The following is a 21,961-nucleotide window of genomic DNA, read 5'->3' as shown; positions in this document are numbered from 1 at the left end:
CGCAACAAGGAGAGGCGAGGGTAGCAGAGCAGACTCAGGGAAGCTCAGCCAGAAGGATGTTTGGTGGAAGAGTCCTATTCTGTCTGCAACCGACAAGGTGCTAGGGGGATCCCACCATTTCCCCAGATCTGGCAGTGCCAGGGAGGCGCGCGCGCGTGTGTGTGTGTGTGTGTGTGGCACGTGTGTGTGTGTGTGTGGCACGTGTGTGTGTGTGTGGCACGTGTGTGTGTGTGTGTGGCACGTGTGTGTGTGGCACGTGTGTGTGTGTGTGGCACGTGTGTGTGGCACGTGTGTGTGTGTGTGTGTGTCTAGGATGTGGAGGAGGGGGAGGGGGGGAGCTGCAGGGAGAGCTAAGTTCCCTCTAATGTTGGAGCAAGAGGGAAGAGTTTGTCAGGAGGCTGAAACTGGGGAGAATGAGTTCTGAGGAAGCAGGAGAGCCAGCAGCGAGAAAAGATCAGGGGATGGGGTATGTTGCAGGACATGGATGGGAGCTCAGGAAAGGTTATTTGGCAAATGGATGGGAGTGGTCTAGGCCCTTTGTCTTCATGTGGTTTCTTTTCTCAAGTGGTGAGCCCCTGCCAACATCACCAGAACTGCCTGCGATTTTCACCAGGGTTCCTGTGCTGAGGGCAGAGCCAAGTCAAAAGAGATAAAGGGAGACGTCAGAGGTCTGTTGAAAAACAAGACAGTTTTGGGCCGGCCCGTGGCTCACTCGGGAGAGTGCGGTGTTGATAACACCAAGGCTGTGGGTTCGGATCCCATATAGGGATGGCCGGTTGGTTCATTGGGTGAGCGTGGTGCTGACAACACCAAATCAAGGGTTAAGATCCCCTTACCAGTCATCTTTTTAAAAAAAAGAAAAAGAAAAAGAAAAACAAGACAGTTTTATCAGCCTATAGATTTAAAAGTCCAGGCTGACTTCCCTCCGCCTTTCCTATTGGAGTTCAAGAAGTATAGTTATTCCAGTCTGTGCTAAGCACCATTGTAAAAGTAAACCCACAGCCTAAAATGCCTCAGAGAAATGTCCCGCCTTTCCTACTGTTTTGGATTAACAAAGCCACTACTCGCTTCCCTTGGTAGCCAAGAGTGGTGTTCGAAGCCATGAGCTAGATGGTCCTTGACCACTACTCCCAGACATGCACCCAACCATTCGCGAACTCCTTTTCGCAGTAAGCTCTTATGGACTCACAGGGCTGGAAAAAACTTCAGAGAGCAATTCCTCCTTCTTACTGAAGAGATCACTGAAACCTCTGGGGCCTTGATGACTTCAGACTTGGACTAGAACCCAGACCTTCTGTCTCCTAGTTGTTCTTTGCATCCATAGTCAGATTTTATTTCTAAAGCCTTCTAAAAATCCTCAGTGTAGCTATTCTTGACACTAAGCCAAGTCTCTCGGTACTGCAACCTAAGAATGGGAGGGCCTCTTGTCTTCACTGGCAGAAGTTGGGGAACAAGAGACAATGATCTAGATGGTTCTAGATCCCCTAGATGGGGTATCTCCTCACAAGACTATACAGGAAAAGACAGCTTGTATGCTTGTGCTAGTTTCCATGTAGAGCTATAACTGGGTGGGACTGGGCACTTGAACGACTTATGGCTCTCAACTCCACCTGCCACCAAGGACCACCCATCTTAAGCTATAGGCTGAGATTAGGCCCCCTGTCCCATCCACATTCCTGGAAAGGCAAAGCAGCAAGAAGAGAATGGGATACAAAACTTTACTAGCTCTAATTAATCCTTTTTTCTGTGTGTGGCTGGCCAGTATGTGGATCTGAACCTATGACCTTCAGGTTATAAGGCTGTGCTCTAACCGATTGAGCTAACCAGCCAGCCCCAAACTCTGAGCTTCAATTTGACAGTTTTTGTATTTCTATTCTTAATGGAATGTGAACTATTCTTTTGAGAAGTTTGGCAATGAGGAGAAAAAGAGATTAAACAGGAAAACAATTTTTAGTAAAGTTTCTTTTGAAAATGTCATAGTCTGTCTCTCAATGAGGCAAAGGGAAAAAGAGCTACCTTTGATTCCGAGCTACTGTATGTCAGGCTCACTTACACCTTACATTAGCCCTATGAAGAATCAGGGCCTTCAATTCAAAGAAACTGTGATTCAGAGAGTTAAGTAATTTTCCCAAGGGCCCTCATTTAGTACACAGAGAAATACAGCTTTGAGCCTAGGTATGTCTAACACAAAAGCCTATGTTCTTCTTTGAATCTACATGGCCTGACTACAAAAGGAGATTTCTACAAAGGGGGCATTTTAGAATAGAGAGAACTGGGTGGGGGCATAAAAGTCAGAGAATTTTAAAGGGATAGGTAAAGAGTCAAGGCACCACCTAAACACTGCCCCTACCCAAACAGCATCCCTTGAGTTTGGGTGTTCAGCTTAAGTCAGAAACAAACTTTTCATGGGTGGATACTGGCTGAGACAAAGAAAAATGACATCAACAGTCAGTCATCTATTGCATGACTTTTATTTGCAAAACATAACCCACCACATAACTCCTGCTATCAAGAAGTTTACAATCTCAGATATTGAACACAATATATGACAAGCACCTTCATCAAAATTGAGATGTAAGGAGAATGCTCTAGTCTCCTGGAGGACATAATAAACAAACCCAATTGGCAGAAACAGCGGCATCTTCACAGGGACTTGGATGGGTGAGGAAGTATGAGTAGTAGGAGTGCAAGGAAGAGGAAGGGACCGGCCTTAAAGAAGCTCTTAAGTGCGGGAGATGAAGGTGTAGAGATTGCAGCTTAGTTTGGGAGTGACAAGGAAAGAGAAAGCCGAAGGGCAGAGTTGAGGGAAGGTTTAGTTCAGCGAGGTATAGCCCTGACGTTGTCAGAGGAGGAGCAAGGGATGGGAGGAACACGTGCAGTGGAAAGATTAAAGATAGAATCATACGAATATAAATAATCGGAAAATTAGAAGAATTAGTCCTAGGGTTAATTATAAAGTACAGGTGAAATGGGCAAGGTCATCGACAGCACAAGTGGAGGGCGTTTGCCTAGGTAAGAAGTTGAGATCATTTCTGAGAACGGAGGAGAGGACGGGTGTAATCTTAAATGATTGTACACAGAGTGGAGGGAAGCTGAGGGTATTAGAATCACCTTGTAGGCCAGGAGGGCTAGGGTGGTTACTAGCTTTAGAAGAGTTGGAAACGTCTGGAAGTGTGGCCGGAGGAACTATGATACTAAGGGAGTACACGCGTGGGCAACAGCAACCAACTGCTCTGATTGCCGCGGGCGGTCACTGGGTGGGTCCCGCTCTACACAGCTTGGTCCGAGCTGCACCACCTCTCGGAGCAGGTGGCGGCGCGGCCCGTCTGGACTCCAGGGCAGACGACGGTCGGTAGGGCGCGCGCGCTGGTGGGCGCAGAGCTGGCAGCACAGCAGCCGCAGAGAGCGGGGGGCGGGCCCGAGCAAAAGGGCCTCCGCGCGGCACTTGGCACGCACGCGCAGACGGGCCGTGGGGCCCGGAGGCACAGAGGAGGGGGAGCGAGAAAGAGGGGGGTGTGGAACGTATTTCCGCTCTGGCGGACAAATAATCCCGGCCAAAGGGGAGGCAAGGCCGTTCGGCCCTTTAACCGCGTGGGGGTGCTGGTGAAGAAAGGGGGGTCGGGAAGGGGGGAATCCTGCTCCTTTAATTCCCTCCCCTCTTCCTCCTCCCGGAGTCCTCGCCGACGCCGCCGCGCGCGGGGCCTGGAACACACGGCACGAGCCGCCCCCGCCCCTCCCCCTTACGCCCACGCGGAGCCGGGCCCGCGCGCGCGCCCCGTGCACCCCCGCGCCTGCGCGCTAATCAGGCCCTGCCCGTGTGAGGGGGGCGCCGCGGCCCCGGGGGGGTGGGGGAAATAGGGGGGAAAAAAAACAGCGCGCGGAACCGGGCCAGGTGAGAGGCGCGTGCACTCTGGGTCGTGGGGCTGGGGGGCGTGCCACGGAGCTCTGAACGTGGGGAAGGCGTGCACGATGCGTGCAGGTTGCGGGGGGAGGACGTGAAAGGCGCGTGCAAACGTGTAAGGGGGGGCGGAGGAATGAGGCAGCGGGTAAAGGGGGCGGGTTGAGAAGAGTGCAACCGGGGCCACCCCGAGTCCAGAGTCCCAGGCCTCTGTCCTCCCTTTCTCTGTCCTCCTCTGTGAGCGCGCGGGCTCGCCCCATCCTCGCGGGCTGCCGGACTGGGGGGTGTGGACGCCGCTGCCCCGCCCCCGGGAACCACGCCTCCCTCCTCTCAGAGGGACAGCACCTCCCATGGGTTGGGGAAACTGAGGAAGAGGCCTGAAGACTGGGAGATCGGATGCTGGGTGGCCGGGCAAGAATGGGGGCAAGGGGACTGGAGCCTTGGCTTCGGAGAGCCAAAGATCTTTGTCTGTGACCGATTTCCTTCCTAACCAGGGTTGCCCACCCCCGCCACAATGGCCTCTGGGGTGGAAGTCCTGCGCTTCCAGCTGCCCGGCCACGAGGCCGCTACCCTGCGGAACATGAACCAGCTCCGCGCAGAGGAGCGGTTCTGCGACGTGACTATTGTGGCCGACAGCCTTAAGTTCCGTGGCCACAAGGTCATCCTGGCCGCCTGCTCGCCGTTCCTGAGGGACCAGTTCCTGCTGAATCCCAGCTCAGAGCTGCAGGTCTCTCTGATGCACAGTGCTCGCATTGTGGCCGACCTGCTCCTCTCCTGCTACACGGGCGCCCTGGAATTCGCTGTCAGGGACATCGTTAACTACCTGACGGCCGCCTCCTACTTGCAGATGGAGCACGTGGTGGAGAAATGCCGGAACGCCCTCAGCCAGTTCATTGAGCCCAAAATAGGCCTCAAAGAGGATGGGATCAGCGAGGCTAGCCTCATGAGCAGTGTCAGCGCCACCAAGTCCCTCCTCCCTCCAGCCAGGACCCCAAAGCCAGCCCCCAAGCCCCCACCCCCACCTCCTCTACCCCCTCCGCTCCTGCGGCCCGTGAAGCTGGAGTTCCCGCTGGATGAGGACCTGGAGCTGAAGGCCGAGGAGGAGGAGGAGGATGAGGACGAGGACGTGTCTGACATCTGCATCGTCAAGGTGGAGTCAGCCCTGGAGGTGGCACACCGGCTCAAACCCCCTGGAGGCCTGGGAGGGGGTCTGGGTATCGGAGGCTCCGTGGGCGGCCACCTTGGGGAGCTGGCCCAGAGCAGTGTGCCTCCCAGCACGGTAGCCCCACCGCAGGGTGTAGTGAAGGCCTGCTACAGCCTGTCTGAGGACGCGGAGGGGGAGGGCCTGCTGTTGATCCCGGGAGGCCGGGCCAGTGTGGGGGCCACCTCCGGCCTGGTGGAAGCAGCAGCAGTGGCCATGGCTGCCCGGGGGGCGGGGGGTAGCCTGGGGGCGGGGGGCAGCCGGGGACCCCTGCCCGGGGGCTTCTCAGGTGGAAACCCCTTAAAGAACATCAAGTGCACCAAGTGCCCGGAAGTGTTCCAGGGCGTGGAGAAGCTGGTCTTCCACATGCGAGCGCAGCACTTCATCTTCATGTGCCCGCGCTGCGGCAAGCAGTTCAACCACAGTAGCAACCTCAACCGCCACATGAACGTGCACCGCGGCGTCAAGTCGCACTCGTGCGGCATCTGCGGCAAGTGCTTCACGCAGAAGTCCACATTGCACGACCACCTCAACCTGCACTCAGGAGCGCGGCCCTATCGCTGCTCCTACTGCGACGTGCGCTTCGCCCACAAGCCTGCCATTAGGCGGCACCTCAAGGAGCAACATGGCAAAACCACTGCCGAGAACGTGCTGGAGGCCAGCGTGGCCGAGATCAACGTCCTCATCCGCTAGCAGGGCAGAGGTGGAGGCCAGGAGGCTGGGGACCCTTGGGCAGGGTGGGAAGAGGGCTATTTGGCCCACGAGAATTGGGGAGGTGGGGGGTCTGGGGCAGAAAGTTACAGTGGGGAGTTTGAGGAGACACACAAATCCTGAAGAAGGGAGGAAGATTTCTTGGAGAGAAAACCCTGCCTCTTCAGAGCAGGAGAAAAGGATGGAGAGGGGAGCAGGATTCTTTGAGAAAGTCAAGGGAATATGGGATCCCAAAGGAAGATTTTCTTCTCTTAGAGGTGCATGTATATGTGGAGGGAGGGGAAAGGGTCCTACAGAATCAGGAAAAAGACTGGAAAATGTTTTGTTTCTGACTAAGGCTGCCCATAGGGAGGTTCTGACATTTCTTGAGGTAGTGGGTGGGTGGGTGGGAATAGGGTCCTACAGAATCAGGAAAAAGACTGGAAAATGTTTTGTTTCTGACTAAGGCTGCCCATAGGGAGGTTCTGACATTTCTTGAGGTAGTGGGTGGGTGGGTGGGAATAGGGAGGGAATTTGGCAGGAGGTGGCTTACATACTTCTGCGTAGAATAGATCCTTGGGAGAGGGAGTGGTAGGGGAAACGATTACTGAATCCCAGAAAACGAAGGGGGAGACAGTTCTTGCATGCTGGGGAAATGGGACTGTGGGTACAAGGCTTGCTGAAATTCAAGAGAGTACAAAGTGAGGTGCCAGGTAAGAGAACATGTGGTGAGCACCCGGGTAGATATTGGGAAGTGGGGGTACAATAGCAAGAACAATGAATAGTGGTGGGGGTGGGGGGTTCGGGCACTTAGAAGAAAGGACACAAGAAGGGCTTGCGGGTAGGAAGAGGAGTAGAGACTTATACAGTATTTTTTAAGAAAACGTATTTTTTAGGATTTTTTCTGGCGTTTGAGGTTTTAGTTTTTCTGCTTTTGTTTTCCACAAAATAAAAACGAAAACAAAACCTTTTTTTTCTTTATACTCTGGCAACTGCGTGTATGACTCTCACCCTATACAGCCTCCTCTGATGCTGTGTGCTCAATACCCAGAGGTCACAACTCATGCAGGTCCCGTGCCTGAAGGAGCCCAGTCTTAAACAGGGGAGGGGGAGTGTGACAAGTGCGCTCCTCTAGCCAGGGACAAACCCTCTTCCCCCTATCAACCCCCTAGTTTTGCAATCTCCACACCTGGCCAGATACCTCACAGCACAAGTGATTGGCAGTTATGGTGATACAAATGAACTGCTCCTCTATTTGAGGGGATTGGTATCAGTGCTAGGGATGAGCGACATGTGGCCGCTATGCCCACCGAAACTGTAAGCAGGAGTCTATGTTTGGGCATTTTTTTGTCTGGGAAAAATGGTTCATGTCCTGGAGAAACCTAAAAACCGCTAAATTTGGATTGGAGTGCGGGGAAGACTACAATTCCCAGAAAGCTCCGGAATAATAACGAAAGAGAACTACAGTTCCCAGAAGGCCTTGAATTGGCCTCAGGTGCCCCATATCCCAACCACCTGCCTATGTCCAATACTGCGTGTGAAATCACACAGATATTTTCCAAACCTTGATCAGAACGTAACACTTAGGGGGATGGTATCCTAAATACTGCTATCAAGGTTGTATATTTTGGTGTATATCATTCATACTTAAGTTGTCAGCTGGACTTATGGGACCCACAGAGTTCCCTGATTGTGTTTGTGAAGAGTTAGGCAAAGAAGGTTACTTACTGCAGCGTCACCAGACAGTAATGACTCTCGGGCCGCGGGGTTTACCCGGGTCCCTAGTGCATGTGGTGGCGTAACACGCCTGGCATAAACAGAACAGACATTTAGCACCAGGTTTTAAAAAGGGAACGCTGCACCAGAGGACATGAAGCAGCGTGCTAGAACCAGCCACAAGTAACAGTGTTCTCCGCGGATCCCTATCGCCCCTTTCTCGCTCGTAAATGAGGCGAGGCCAAAACTGAGGCCGAGTCTTCTATCTGGTGACCCACAAACTAGAAAGAGAAAAGCAACCAGGGGCGGGAGAAGTACAAGCGGACCAGACAGAAATACAGCCGCTGCCGAGAGCCGGGACGCTCAGACGCTCCGCTTGTTACCTAAAACCTGGAAGGGATGGAGAAGCCACATCTGGACCCAGGCGTGCCTCAGTTTCGCTTCCCTGCAGAGCTGAGGCTGGGGATGACAGGAATTCTTCCCTGCAGCCCCCAGTTTCGAATAGCCACTGCCATCTCCGAGGCCGCCCTCGAGGGGAAAATGGCCAGAAATCGCGTGGCGGCTCCTTTAAGGCTCCTCCGTGCCCTCCCTCCCTCGCCCACGTGACCCGGGGCGGCCGCGCGCCGGCTCTGCCCCCCGCGCAAGCGGCGATGGCGGCGGCGGCGGGAGCTGCAGCGGCGGCGGCCGCCGAGGTGCGGAAGGGGAGGGGGAGAGGCGGGTGCATGCCCGCGCGCGCGCCCGGGGGAAGCGCGCGCCCGTGCAATGCTCCGGGGGTGCAACGGGGCCGGGGGGCCCGGGCGGGACTTGCAGCAAACCGGGGGGCCAGCATCGGGGGCGGATGAGGGGACCAGGGGGTGGGAGGTGGGGGGAATGGGCACGGCGGCGCGCGTGCAGCCGCCGGCTGCCCCCGAGTGGGCGGCGGGCCCCGGGGCTCCAGGAGCACGCGCGAGGGGCTCGAGGGGCCGTCCACCGGGCTGGGGGGCAGCGGGTGCTGGAGGGGTTGGTGCCCGGGGTCCCCGCGGCCTGGGGGACAAAGGGGGAGCGGCGCGTGCAGCCGGGAGGAGGGGGCGGGGCCGGGGCGCGGAGGCCCCGCCCCCTCCCCCTCCTCTCCTTTCGGCCCCAGAGATGAGGGGTCTACCGAGAGGGAGGGGGCTGATGCGGGCCCGGGGGAGGGGTCGTGCGGCCCCTCCAGGTAGCCGAGGCCGCGGAAGGGGGGGCACTCATAGAGGAAGGGGTAGGCCCCGGAGCCTACTCTCTCTTCCCAGGGCCCAGGCATCCTGGGCCCCTCAACTCCCTACCGGGCTGACCAGCCCTCCTGTCCCTTGTCTCCCCTCTCAGGGGGAGGCCCCCGCTGAGATGGGGGCGCTGCTGCTGGAGAAGGAACCTAGAGGAGCCACCGAGAGAGGTGAGTGTAGCAGAAACGGACCCGGTTGTACCTTCATCTTCTCTAACACAGGATGCCCTAAGCCCTTAGCCCTGAACTTTTTCTCTTCCTCTACAGTTCATGGCACTTTGGGGGACACTCCTCGTAGCGAGGAGACCCTGCCCAAGGCCAACTCCGACTCCCTGGAGCCTGCTGGCCCCTCATCTCCAGCCTCTGTCACTGTCACCGTTGGCGATGAGAGGGCTGACACCCCTGTAGGGGCCACACCGCTCATTGGAGATGAACCCGAGAATCTTGAGGGAGATGGGGACCTGCATGGGGCCCGGATCCTGCTGGGTGAGAGGCTGGAGAGAGTGGAGTGAGGGGGGTCTTCTGGCTCTGCCTTCATTCTTACATTGCCTTCTGCCTGCCTGCCTGCTTGTCTTTTCTAGGCCATGCCACAAAGTCATTCCCCTCTTCCCCTAGCAAGGGGGGTGCTTGTCCCAGTCGAGCCAAGATGTCAATGACAGGGGCTGGAAAATCACCCCCATCAGTCCAGAGTTTGGCTATGAGGCTGCTGAGTATGCCAGGAGCCCAGGGAACTACAGCAGCAGGACCTGAACCCCCTCCAGCCACCACCAGCCCAGAGGGTCAGCCCAAGGTCCACCGAGCCCGGAAAACCATGTCCAAACCAGGAAATGGACAGGTGAGGATTAGGGAGTGGGGTGGGAGGCTGGGGTAAACCTTTGGTGGGTTTTTTTTTACAATTTAGCTTCAGGCCTCTTCTGATCCATTCACATTGCTAAGGGGATGTTGTGTGTCAAATATTCAGGCTGGGCTTAATCTGTGAACAAACAGAATCCTAGCTTCTTCCTGGAGTTTGTTCTTGGGGTAGGGGTGGTGAGAGTAGAAAAGGCAGATGTTAGAAAGTTAATTATATAGTTAAGTCTTAATTACTTTTACGATAATGACTATGTAAAGGAACTTCAAACCACTCTTTCCTTCTGCCTCAAAGCAGGCCCTAAGGGAAATTTTTCATCCCTTGTTTGAAACTACCCTTGCTCCATTCGTAAAGTTTTAACAAGGAATCTCTACAGGAAAGGAGATGAGGGCCCAAGGGAATGACTGACTCCCAGAAGCTTTATGACAAATTTTTAAGGGTTCTTAGTATTTTGTTCTAGGTGTGATTTGAGTAGCCCCAGTCAGGATTTTTTTTTTCCTCCAAATTTTTTTTATTGTGTTAAAATAAATATGACATAAAATTTACCATCTGAACCATTTTTAAATGTACAGTTCAGTGGTATTAAGTACATTCTTAATGTTATGCAACCACCCATGTTCACAACTCTTTTCATCTTGTAAAACTGAAACTCTGCACCTGCTAAACAATAACTCCCCATAACTCCCTCCCTCCAGCCCCTGCAAACACCATCCTATTTTCTGTCTTTATGATTTTCACTACTTTAACTACAACATATAGGTGGAATCATAAAGTATTTGTCTTTTTGTGACTGGTTTATTTCACTTAGCTATATGTCCTTGAGGTGTTGTTACATATGTCAGAATTTCTTTCCTTTTTATGGCTGAATAATATTTCATTATATGTATATGTCATATTTTACTTATCCATTCATATGTCAATGGATTCTTGGGTTGCTCCCCTGTTTTAGTTATTGAGAATAATGCTGCTATGAAGTGAACACGGGTGTACAAAGGGCCTTTAACCGTGCTGAGTTTGTTTTCTCATCTCTAAAATGGGGAAAGGGACCTGCTTCTGCGTTGTTGAAGAGACAAGTGAATGTTAGGTGCGGGGTGTGCTGTGCTTGACACGCTTCCTCTTGGAAACCAGCAGTTCTTGTTCTTACTGCCACTTTCTGATTGCTGTGGCTTCAGAAGACATTTTCGAGGGCGTGGCTCACCACCCCATTCCACCTGGGACTCCAGGCAGAGCTGAAAATGCTCTCTGACCCTAAGTGTGCTCCCTCTTGGCCTCCAGCCCCCAGTCCCTGAGAAGCGGCCTCCTGAAGTGCAGCACTTCCGTATGAGTGACGACGTGCACTCCCTGGGGAAGGTGACCTCAGGTCAGTCTCACACCCCCTGCCCCCTGTGGCTTGATGTGGCCTGTCCTGAGGGTTTAAAGTACAGGCCTCTCTCCTTTCTCTCTCTCCTTCCAGATGTGGCCAAAAGGAGGAAGCTGAACTTGGGAGGAGGCCTGGTGAGCAGAGGAGGCAAGCAGCCTCTCCCCTCGGCCAGGGGCTGCTCCAGGGGAGCCTGGGAACTGGAGCTATATCCTGTCCTCAAAAGAAATGGCGTTGGTGAGGGAGTGCCGCAGCCTCAATTTTTCTGATCTTTTTCTAGTCGGAGGAGTTGGGTTCTGCCCGGGGTTCAGGAGAAGTGACCCTGGAAAAGGGGGACCCTGGGTCTCTGGAGGAGTGGGAGACAGTAGTGGGCGACGACTTCAGCCTCTACTATGATTCCTACTCTGTGGATGAGCGCGTGGACTCTGACAGCAAGGTGAGATGGGAGTCGCCCTGCCCTCCCCAGCCAGCACCCCCACCCCTGTCCAGGGCTCAGTCTCCAGTTTTTCCTGTTCCCCCCTTTTTTTTTTCTTCCTGTCCTTTTTATCTTCTGAACACCCACTAATTCACTGCCCTGTATTATCTATAACTCATTTCCAGCGTGTGCTGTGCCCCATTCCATCCCTCACCCCCCTCCACAGAGGTGGCCACCACCCTGCTCTTTGGGTTTAGATCCTGTTTTGTTGTTCGTTTGTTGACTTATTCCCTTGCTCTTTGGTTTTATCCCACGTGTTTGCCTATACAATGTAATGTTTAGTCTTGCCTCTTTTGCTTTTTATTTAACATTTTATCATGGAAACTTCCAAGCGTATACAAACAGTAGTGAGCTCCTGTGTACTCACCCCCCCAAATTACACAGCTCCAACAATTATCAGTACATAGCTAATCTCCACCCATCTATACCTTCTCCAACACACACCCCTACTGAATTATTTTAAAGGAAATCCCCAACATCATGTCATTTTACCTAGAAATACTGCCATATGTATCTCCAAACATCTTTAGTTTTTTTACCATCACTGTGCTACTATCTTCACACCTAAAAAAAACTTACCAATGATTCCTTAATACCATCAAATATCCTGTCAGTCTTCAAATTTCCTCAGTTGTTTCATAAATGGGTTTTTGTAAGACCCAAATGAGGTTCACACATCGATTTGATTAACATTTGTCTTAGGTCTCTTGATACATAGGCTTCCCTGTCTTTGTTTTGTTTTGTTGTTTTTTGGCGGCTGGCCCTTGTGGGGATCTGAATCTCTGACCTTGGTGTTGTGACATCCTGCTGTAACCAACTGAGCTAACTGGCCAGCCCCTTCCCCATCTTCTAAAAGAAATTTTCCCACCATTTATTTGTTGAAGAAACCAGGTCATTTGTCCTACAGAATTTCTCACATGTACAAGTTGGCTGATGGCGTAGGGACTGACGCATTTCACTCTACCCCAGATTTTTTGTAAACTGATAGATGAAGAAGTGTGTTCAGCTTCCAGTGCCCCTTTTTGTTTTGTTTTGTTTTTGGCAAGAAGACTTGCCAATGGGTGCGCATGCTTCTGATTGAATGACTTCAGGATGCACAGAATACCTGGTCATTTATCTTGTTAGTGATATTGAGATTGACTGATGGGTTCAGGTGATGTCAGCCTGATCTCTTCATTGTAAAGTTCTTCATTGGCTTTTCATCTAGTGTTTTTAACAGTCATTGGTAGTCTTGCCTATTTATGAACTTTATAAAAAGGGTATCAAACTATATGTTTGTCTTCTGAAACTTGATTTTTTTTTTTTTACTTAATATTATGTTGCCAGGATTCACACACATTGATGTATGTATGTAACTGTAGCACCTTTTCACTGCTGTATAGTATTTTGTGCCCCTCCCCTTATCCAGACCTTCCCCTCCTCTCCATTCCACAGTCACCGTCTTCCAGGCACCATCACTGGGCAGTGGTGGCAGTGGTGGTGGTGGTTTTCTTTATCCTGCCTCATTGAGTCCTGGGAGCTGGATATGTCCTGCTCTGTCTCTCTCCCAAGTTTTTCCCAGGAGATCTGGGGCCTGGGGATCACTGTTTCCCCAGCCCCACTTTTCCTCTCTCCCAGTCCGAAGTTGAAGCTCTGACCGAACAACTGAGTGAAGAGGAGGAGGAGGAGGAGGAGGAAGAGGAGGAGGAGGAGGAGGAAGAGGAGGAAGAGGAGGAGGATGAGGAATCGGGCAATCAGTCAGATAGGGTAAGGATAGAGCAGGAAGCTGGCATCGCCAGGGGCCAGGGACTGTGGGGCGACAGAGGTCTGGGTCCTCAGAGGATGTAAGGGGGTGGCGTTAAGGGCCAGGGTCTCTAACTCTCCTCCTCCTCCCCAGAGTGGTTCCAGTGGCCGGCGCAAGGCCAAGAAGAAATGGAGGAAGGACAGTCCGTGGGTGAAGCCGTCTCGGAAACGGAGGAAGCGGGAACCTCCGCGGGCCAAGGAGCCACGAGGTAAGGAGGCTGCTCTGCATTTGGGTTCCCTCCTCCAACCTCCTCCCGGCCCCCCGAGAGTTCTCACGTGTGTGCACCTGCATGTGCCCCGCATCCCAGCACCTGTGAGCTCACACTCTCACTGTCTCTGTCTCTGTGTCAGGAGTGAATGGTGTGGGCTCCTCAGGCCCCAGTGAGTACATGGAGGTCCCTCTGGGGTCCCTGGAGCTACCCAGCGAGGGGACCCTCTCCCCCAACCATGCTGGTAATTGCCAAGTGCTGGGACAGGGAACCGCTAGGGGGCACCCTCAGGGCAGGAGGAACGGGAGGGAACAGTGGCCAGGCTTTGGGGGTTCTGGAGCATGGAGGGAGAGGTAGGACGGGAGTGAGGACCGGGCAAGGATCCCAGAGGGTGAGGGACCCTTTTCCTCCGTCCAAGGGGTGTCCAATGACACATCTTCACTGGAGACAGAGCGTGGGTTTGAGGAATTGCCCCTCTGCAGCTGCCGCATGGAGGCGCCCAAGATCGACCGCATTAGCGAGCGAGCAGGGCACAAGTGCATGGCCACCGAGAGTGTGGATGGAGAGGTGGGCCGTGGGTTGCTGGGGGAGGTGCCTGGGATCCAGCCTCGCCGCAGCCTCACCATCTTCTCGCCTACCCTCATGCCCGCAGCTGTCAGGCTGCAATGCGGCAATCCTCAAGCGTGAGACCATGAGGCCGTCCAGCCGTGTGGCACTGATGGTGCTCTGTGAGGCTCACCGCGCCCGCATGGTCAAGCACCACTGCTGCCCGGGCTGTGGCTACTTCTGTACAGCGGTGAGTGATCTGTGGGGCAGATAGGCAATAGGCCCCCTGGGGGAGGGTGCTCTCAGGTCCTGACCACATCGTTTCCCTGTCCCCAGGGCACCTTCCTAGAGTGCCACCCTGACTTCCGTGTGGCCCACCGCTTCCACAAGGCCTGTGTGTCCCAGCTGAATGGGATGGTCTTCTGTCCCCACTGTGGGGAGGATGCTTCCGAGGCCCAGGAGGTGACCATCCCTCGGGGGGACGGGGGGACCCCACCGGCGGGCACTGCAGCCCCTGCGCCGCCACCCCTGGCCCAGGATGCTCCTGGGAGAGCAGACACTTCCCAACCCAGGTACTGGCCTTCCCTTTCCCTTTTCTCTACTGCTACTTCCCTGCCCCACCCCATCACCCCCAGACATCAGCACCCTCTCCCACAGCGCCCGGATGCGAGGGCATGGGGAACCCCGACGCCCACCCTGCGATCCTCTGGCCGATACCATCGACAGCTCAGGGCCTTCTCTGACCCTGCCCAATGGGGGCTGCCTCTCAGCTGTGGGGCTGCCACCCGGGCCAGGCCGGGAAGCCCTGGAAAAGGCCCTGGTCATCCAGGAGTCAGAGAGGTGAGTGGGTGGAGGTTGCTCTCAGGCACAGCGAAGAGGGCGGTCAGCTAGATGTTGAGGCTGATGCTGGAATCTGAGGAGCCCTCCCTGCCTCCCTCCCCATCTCCCATGGCAGGCGGAAGAAGCTCCGGTTCCACCCCCGGCAGTTGTACCTGTCAGTGAAGCAGGGGGAGCTGCAGAAGGTGATCCTGATGCTGTGTGAGTAGACTGCGCCTTCCATCAGCAGACCTTGACTGCGCACTGTCTGTGTGCCAGGCACTGGGCTCAGGGCCAGGAGAACTGCCACAAAGGACCTATGCCCTGAAGGACTGTGTGGTAGGGGAAGGATACACATACCCCGTGGTGATGGCAACAGTGGTGACACATAGGGGCTAAACACTGTTCCAAGTGCTTATATGTGTTAACTCACTTTAGCCTTCCCGGTGCAGAGGCACAGAGGCCAAGTACCTTGTCCAGTGCACCCTGGTACTGAGGGGCAGGGCCAGGCGTGAAGTCAGGCAGAGCTGGTGCTCTTAACTCTTTCTTCTCTGATAAGTGCAATGGTGGAGGCTAGCACAGAGAATGCCAGGAGGGGCCCCTGACCCAGGCTGGGGCCCTGAGAAGCCTTCCTAGAGGAAGCACCACCTGCCCCCTAGCTCGCTTACCATTTGTCCCTCCCTCTCCCGGTATGGCGGGCTCTCCCCGCAGTGGACAACCTGGACCCCAACTTCCAGAGTGACCAGCAGAGCAAGCGCACACCCCTGCATGCGGCCGCCCAGAAGGGCTCCGTGGAGATCTGCCATGTGCTGCTGCAGGTCAGCACAGGCCCGGCCCTCTGCCTCATTGACCAGGCCCTTGGAGCCCCTCCCCTGCCCAACCCCTCCCCAGTGCCAGCCCTCATGCCCCTCCTCACAGGCTGGAGCCAACATCAATGCCGTGGACAAGCAGCAGCGGACGCCACTGATGGAAGCAGTGGTGAACAACCACCTGGAGGTGGCGCACTACATGGTGCAGCGCGGTGGCTGCGTCTACAGCAAGGTGTGGTGACCAGGCAGGCGACAAGGAGTGGCTCTGGGAGTTAGGGACCGGGCTGGGAGTGCCAGCCAGAGGACTCATCTGCCCATGTCTCCCTCAGGAGGAGGACGGCTCCACCTGCCTCCATCATGCAGCCAAAATTGGGAACTTAGAGATGGTCAGTCTGCTGCTCAGCACAGGACAGGTGGACGTCAATGCCCAGGTCAGCGCCTCCAGTTTGCTGGTGCCTAGGTTCCTCGGCTCAGCTGCAGGCCTTGGGCCCCCTTTCTCTTCCATCTGACCTGTGGCCCTTTCACTCTGTGACTCACACTGCTCATGTCTGTCCCCATCTCATTTTTCCTCTTTATTTGTATTTCTTTTCAATTTTCTTTTCTTTTCTTTTTTTTTTTTTTTTTTTTTTTTTTTTACTTTTTCTCTTTATCAGTTTTCAGAATAATAAGTTTCTGCCTTAATCTCCAAAAGCGTCCAGTGAGGTTCCTTAGTAACTGTTGGGCTTTCAGACGTTGGATGTGTTTTAGTCTGTTATTGTCATTCTTCTCAATCTTTGAGTTGTCCCGTCTTTGTCCGGGAGAAGCCTCTTGCAGTGGGCTCCTGTGGCCTTTGACCCCATAGCCTTTGAGAGCATATCCTGATCTTTCAGCACATTTCCTGCCCCAGACTCAGTCCATCATTTCTCTAAAAATCTCTGGCTCCTTTACATGGGAAACAGTTTTTAGCGAATAGGGTCCCCCAACTTGGGAGTGGTGGAGCTGGTGAGGTTCGCATTCAGCGTCTGACTGCAGAGCGTGCTCTTCACCTATGTTGCTTTGGCGAGCCAGGGCCAGCTGCCCCCCACCTTCCCTCACCTCCTTCCCACCCACAGGACAGTGGAGGATGGACGCCCATCATCTGGGCTGCAGAGCACAAGCACATCGATGTGATCCGCATGCTGCTGACACGGGGTGCTGATGTCACCCTTACTGACAATGTAAGAGTTTGGTCAGGGTTGGGGGAGGTAAGGACAGCCCCAGGCCCCTGAGCAAGGTGGAGGCTGGGTTCAAGTTGCTCAGCTGTCTGTACCCTATCCCTTCCCCTCCCACCTCCACAGGAGGAAAACATCTGCCTGCACTGGGCCTCCTTCACTGGCAGCGCCGCTATTGCTGAGGTCCTCCTGAACGCCCGCTGCGACCTCCATGCCGTCAACTACCATGGGGACACACCCCTGCACATCGCAGCCCGGGAGAGCTACCACGACTGCGTGCTGTGAGCCCCCACCTGCCCCCACACCCTGGCACCCCTGTCTGCTGCCCCCATTTCTCACAGCCCCAGACCCCACTCACGGGCTCTCTGTCTGTCCCCTCTGTAGGTTGTTCCTGTCACGTGGGGCCAACCCTGAGCTGCGGAATAAGGAGGGGGACACAGCGTGGGACCTGACCCCTGAGCGCTCAGATGTGTGGTTTGCACTCCAGCTCAACCGCAAGCTCCGGCTTGGAGTGGGAAATCGGGCCATCCGCACTGAGAAGATCATCTGCCGGTGAGCCCTGGGGCCCCTCTCTGCACCTAGCACCACCAGATGCCCGCTCCCCAGGCCCCATTGCACCCTTAAAACATCCCTGAGACCCTCCCCCTACAACTAGTTTTGCCAAAGATAGCAAATAAAAATAGAGGACTCCCAATTAAATTAGGATTTCAGGTGAACAACTTAATGCTGTTTTAGTGTAAGAATGTCCTGTGCAGTATTTAGGACATAAAAAGCTTTTTCTTGTTTATCTGAAATTCAAATTTAACTGGCTATCCTGCATTTTATCTGGCAATCTTACTTCCCCTGCACCAGTGAACCCTCAGAACTTCCCCCATCCTCTTCTCATGCCCCAGAATCTTCCCCAGCCTTCTCCTTGCGCCTAGGGGAACACCTCACCTCCTGCTCCAGTTCCCCAGCCCCGTCTTCCCCTCTTCTGCAGGGATGTGGCTCGGGGCTATGAGAACGTGCCCATCCCCTGTGTCAATGGTGTGGATGGGGAGCCCTGCCCGGAGGATTATAAGTACATCTCAGAGAACTGTGAGACGTCCACCATGAACATCGACCGCAACATCACCCACCTGCAAGTGAGTGGGGGGCCCTGAACCCTCCCAAAGGGACACCCAGAGCCACTGAACACAATTAGGCAAGTTGCAGGCCAACAGGGGCACCTGACCAAGGGACTGGGGGCTCAAAGGGAGCCCTGGGGTGGGGTTGCATCCCCTTGGGGGAAGGGGATCTTTTTCTAGGTCACATGAAGGTGTCATATGAGCTCATGGTGGCCCTGGGGACACCCCCATCAGCAACATTTTCATCCCCTCTCTCTGGGACCAGCACCACCCACTGTCCTAAAATTTGGACCCCAGAGAAAGGATAGCAGTCAGGGGGTCAGGGAGCACTGAGAGCTGAGGGGCCAAGACCAATTCTGGGGGCCAAGCTGATCCTCTGCCTCCCACCCCAGCATTGCACATGCGTGGACGACTGCTCTAGCTCCAACTGCCTGTGCGGCCAGCTCAGCATTCGGTGCTGGTATGACAAGGTACATGCCCCTTGCCTGGCCACAGACACTTGACCATTCCTTCAGAGGAGCTAGCCACTCATACCAGCTTCCTGAGGCTTTGTCCCTCACCTGCCTTGTGGGGGAAGTGACAGAGGGCAGGGCGAGACCTGGGGAGTCCTGGGCCACTACCGGAACGGAGATGGGCCTGCACCCGGGTATATGCAAATCAGGGATTAATACCTGTGTATTTCCTGTTCTCTGATCTCAGAGCTTGTGTGGCCTCTCCACCCCTCCCATCCTCCCTATCTCTGGGTTGAGGTCAGTGGTGGATTTTTCTGTAGAGTCTTGGGAGTCCTGGGCAGCTGAGGTGGGTCCCACATAGAAACCATGGTCTTCCCTTCACTCTGCACCCCAGGATGGGCGGCTGCTCCAGGAATTTAACAAGATCGAGCCCCCCCTGATTTTCGAGTGTAACCAGGCGTGCTCCTGCTGGAGAAACTGCAAGAACCGGGTAGTGCAGAGTGGCATCAAGTGAGGCCCCTCCCTGCCCCTGTAGCCTGCCCTCCACTCACCTACCCTCTTTCCTCCCTTCCCCTGGGGTTTTTCTAGGTCCCTCCACCCAACATCTCTCTCTCCCACCCCCAGGGTGCGGCTGCAGCTCTACCGGACAGCCAAGATGGGCTGGGGGGTCCGTGCCCTGCAGACCATCCCCCAGGGGACCTTCATCTGCGAGTGAGTTGGCTGTGGGAACCTTGGCACCTGGGAGTGGGGAGGTGCACGGCTACTGCTGACTGCCAGCCTCCCTCTCTTCCTCCTCCCTGATGAACAGGGTCGCGTCCCTTCTCCTGCCCACTCTGGCCAGCCTCCCTGATTCCCATCCCCATCCCCACTGCCAAGGCCTGTGCCTGCCCCACCTCTGCCCAAACTACAGAGCTGGGTCACCGCTGCCTGCATCTTCCCACTGCCTGCGTCTTCCCTCCCCTCTGCCTCAAACACCCTCTCCCTGCCCTTCCTAGCTAGAGAAAGTGCCAGTTTTGGAGACAGACCTGGGTTTGAGCCCTCTGTGCTGCCAGGTGAACTTGGCCAAGTTACTTAACCTCTTTGAACTTTATTTTTCTGTCTACCTGCTCAGGGGCCTGTCCTTATCCATCAGTTCTTTCTCTGCCCATCATCTGCAGTCTCGCCCAGCTCTACCCCATGGCCCTCAAACTTACCAAGATCTTCTTTGGCCTTTTTTTTTTTTAAAAAAAAAAACAACCCTTTAGACCCATTTGACTATTCAAGGGACCATGCAGTTTCTCTCTGTCACATTGTATGAATTTCTCAGACAGGTGGCCCCTTCCTCCTGGGCCTCTGCATCCCACCATCCACTCACTGCTTAGTCCTGGCAAAATCTGCCTTTGCCCTCATCCCTCTGCCAAAGCTGCCTCTTGACAGTCACTCCCCGTGCCACCCCAGCACCGGCTCCCTGTGTCTCCATCTTCTTTTCTCTAGGCATCAGCCCCCCGCCGCCCCGCAAGACTGGCTCCTTCTCCTTCCTCCACTATCCGAATGTGGTGTCCTCACACCCACTCATTCCCTGAGTTCCTTTTGCTCCTGGGACTCCATCTCTTCCTGCAACCCTGACCCCTCTCCTATCCTTTAGCTCTACGTCACCCACCACCTGCTGGGTGGTTCCTAAGACATAAACCTCCACCCAAGCCACCTGCCCCTAGATACTAATCCCCTTAACCACAGAGACTTGGCATCTGTCTCTGCGCTCACTCGAGGCTTCAACCCTGCCCTTTAACTTCCCCACCACTGCTTCTCTGGGTCTTTCCTTCCCCATACCTGCCGTCCTGCCTGTTGTCCCAGCTGCCCAGTGGAGACCCCAGCTGGCAGGACTGTGCCCTGTCCCTATGTTCCCCCTCCTGATCCTGGGCCCCCTATGTGCCTTGGGTTACCCACCCCAACCCTAGCACTAGTGTTGGTCTGCAAGGTTCTTGGACAGTGAGGGGAAGCTGACGGTTGTGGAAGAGGATTCTGTGGGATTGTGAGGAGAGACAGGTCCTGGAGCCACTTCCCAATAACCTCTGCTCACTTTCAGAACCATCAATTCCTGTCCAACAGGTATGTCGGGGAGCTGATCTCCGATGCTGAGGCTGACGTGAGAGAGGATGATTCTTATCTCTTCGACTTAGACAACAAGGTAAGCAGAAGATCCTCTGTCCCCGCTACTTACAGTGGCTGGGTTTCTGGAGCTCCTGGGCAGTCAGCAGATGGGAACCAGAGGAGGAGGGATTGGGTGGTCAGTGGGTGGGGAGGCTGGCCAGGCAAGCAGGGTGGGGATAGTTGTGAAGAGTGACACCCTCCCGTCAGGATGGAGAGGTGTACTGCATTGATGCCCGTTACTATGGTAACATCAGCCGCTTCATTAACCACCTGTGCGACCCCAACATCATCCCTGTCCGGGTCTTCATGCTGCACCAAGACCTGCGATTTCCACGCATCGCCTTCTTCAGTTCCCGGGACATCCGGACTGGGGAGGAGCTAGGGTGAGGCGACTGGGACTCTGCCAGGGGTGTGGGGGTCATAGCAAGCCTGGGACCTGAAGGCTGGGAGCACCTGGTTTCCCGGCCTGTGTTACAGTAGAGCGTCTCAGACTTGGGTGTACATAAGTGTCCCTTACAGGACTTGTTAAAACAGAGTCCTGAGCCTCACAGAGAGATTTGGATTCAGTAGGTTTGGGGTAGGGCCCAGGACTCTGCATTTCTAACAAGTTCTCGGTGATACTTATGCTGCAAGTCTATAGAACATGCAAGGGCTTAGAACCCATCTGGAGAAGATGGGGGTGGGTGCCTGGGTCCCTCCTGAGGAGCGGGATGCTCCCGGGGTGATCTCTGGGCAGCTGAGTCCAGGTTCCATCTGCTCCTATGCTCTGCTGACAGGTTTGACTATGGCGACCGCTTCTGGGACATAAAAAGCAAATATTTCACCTGCCAGTGTGGCTCTGAGAAGTGTAAACACTCTGCCGAGGCCATCGCCCTGGAGCAGAGCCGCATGGCCCGCCTGGACCCCCACCCCGAGCTGCTGCCTGAGCTCAATTCCCTGCCCCCCGTCAACACCTGAGAATGGACCACACCCTCCCTTCCCTAACCGGATGGCTACCAGCTCATCAGCTTCCCCAGCCACTGCCCGTGCCTGGGGTGGCTACCATCTTCTCTCCCCACTACCCCTTCACACATTCCTTGACTAGAGACCCCAGCCAGGCCCTGGAGGTCTGACAGCCCTGCTCTCCCAGAGCTGGTTCCTCCCTGGGAGGGTGACTTCAGGGCTGGCCATGCCCCTGCTCCCCATCCTCAGCTGAAGCTTGATGAATTGAAATTGGGCCTCTATGCCAACTGGTTTCTTTTGTTCTCAATAAATTTTGGGTTTGCTAATAAACTGTCCCAGTGATCGCTGTGGGGAGGAAGCACAACAGCCAGAGGGAATGTGGGTCCAAGGGGCAGAGTGAGACGGGAAGCGGGCTGGGCAGGTGTGGCTGCAGTGGGGGGACCACTGTGGGCAGGGTCAGTCAAGGGCTTAAATAAGGGCAAATCCCAAAACTTGGTCTTTGGGGGAGGGTGTGGATGGAGTGTAGAACAGTTGAGGTAGTTTGTAAAGTTAAGACTT

The 21,961-nt window shown here is 54.9% G+C and overlaps 2 protein-coding genes across 5 annotated transcripts; both read left to right on the top strand.

Moving 5' to 3' along the window:
* The first annotated feature begins 3,697 nt into the window (after positions 1–3,697).
* Positions 3,698–5,898, top strand: ZBTB12 (zinc finger and BTB domain containing 12). The gene is made up of 2 exons (XM_063096617.1): positions 3,698–3,892; positions 4,393–5,898. Exon 2 carries the CDS (start codon positions 4,413–4,415, stop codon positions 5,790–5,792), a length of 1,380 nt encoding a protein of 459 aa, XP_062952687.1. The 5' UTR covers positions 3,698–3,892; positions 4,393–4,412; the 3' UTR covers positions 5,793–5,898.
* A 2,253-nt stretch (positions 5,899–8,151) lies between these two features.
* Positions 8,152–21,733, top strand: EHMT2 (euchromatic histone lysine methyltransferase 2). Of its 4 annotated transcripts, XM_063098178.1 has the most exons (28): positions 8,152–8,197; positions 8,844–8,910; positions 9,007–9,225; positions 9,321–9,574; positions 10,865–10,949; positions 11,043–11,083; positions 11,227–11,382; positions 13,039–13,167; positions 13,298–13,412; positions 13,555–13,656; positions 13,831–13,979; positions 14,065–14,208; positions 14,295–14,530; positions 14,616–14,798; positions 14,914–14,996; positions 15,486–15,592; positions 15,693–15,815; positions 15,913–16,014; positions 16,675–16,779; positions 16,900–17,054; positions 17,158–17,325; positions 17,753–17,897; positions 18,272–18,349; positions 18,726–18,841; positions 18,956–19,042; positions 20,420–20,498; positions 20,669–20,844; positions 21,238–21,733. In XM_063098178.1, the coding sequence occupies exons 1-28, from the start codon at positions 8,156–8,158 to the stop codon at positions 21,416–21,418; spliced, it is 3,627 nt and encodes a 1,208-aa protein (XP_062954248.1). In that variant the 5' UTR covers positions 8,152–8,155; the 3' UTR covers positions 21,419–21,733. The 4 variants fall into 4 exon arrangements, with proteins under 4 accessions (XP_062954248.1, XP_062954249.1, XP_062954246.1 ...); XM_063098179.1 differs by lacking the exon at positions 18,272–18,349; XM_063098176.1 differs by lacking the exon at positions 8,152–8,197 and having other exon boundaries at positions 8,616–8,910.
* The last annotated feature ends 228 nt before the right edge of the window (positions 21,734–21,961 follow it).

Source organism: Cynocephalus volans, chromosome 5 (assembly GCF_027409185.1).
Source record: "Cynocephalus volans isolate mCynVol1 chromosome 5, mCynVol1.pri, whole genome shotgun sequence".
NCBI lineage: Eukaryota > Metazoa > Chordata > Mammalia > Dermoptera > Cynocephalidae > Cynocephalus > Cynocephalus volans.
Note: the sequence above shows the minus strand (reverse complement) of the source record. Positions and strands in the feature narration are given on the sequence as shown.

Excerpts from the sequence above, each read along its gene's own strand:
- ZBTB12 (XM_063096617.1), top strand. The coding sequence starts at position 4,413 with ATGGCCTCTGGGGTGGAAGTCCTGCGCTTCCAGCTGCCCGGCCACGAG.
- EHMT2 (XM_063098176.1), top strand. The coding sequence starts at position 8,631 with ATGAGGGGTCTACCGAGAGGGAGGGGGCTGATGCGGGCCCGGGGGAGG. Across the intron at positions 14,209-14,294 it reads GTGGCTACTTCTGTACAGCG|GGCACCTTCCTAGAGTGCCA; the intron begins GTGAGTGATCTG and ends CCCTGTCCCCAG. Across the intron at positions 20,845-21,237 it reads CGGACTGGGGAGGAGCTAGG|GTTTGACTATGGCGACCGCT; the intron begins GTGAGGCGACTG and ends CTCTGCTGACAG.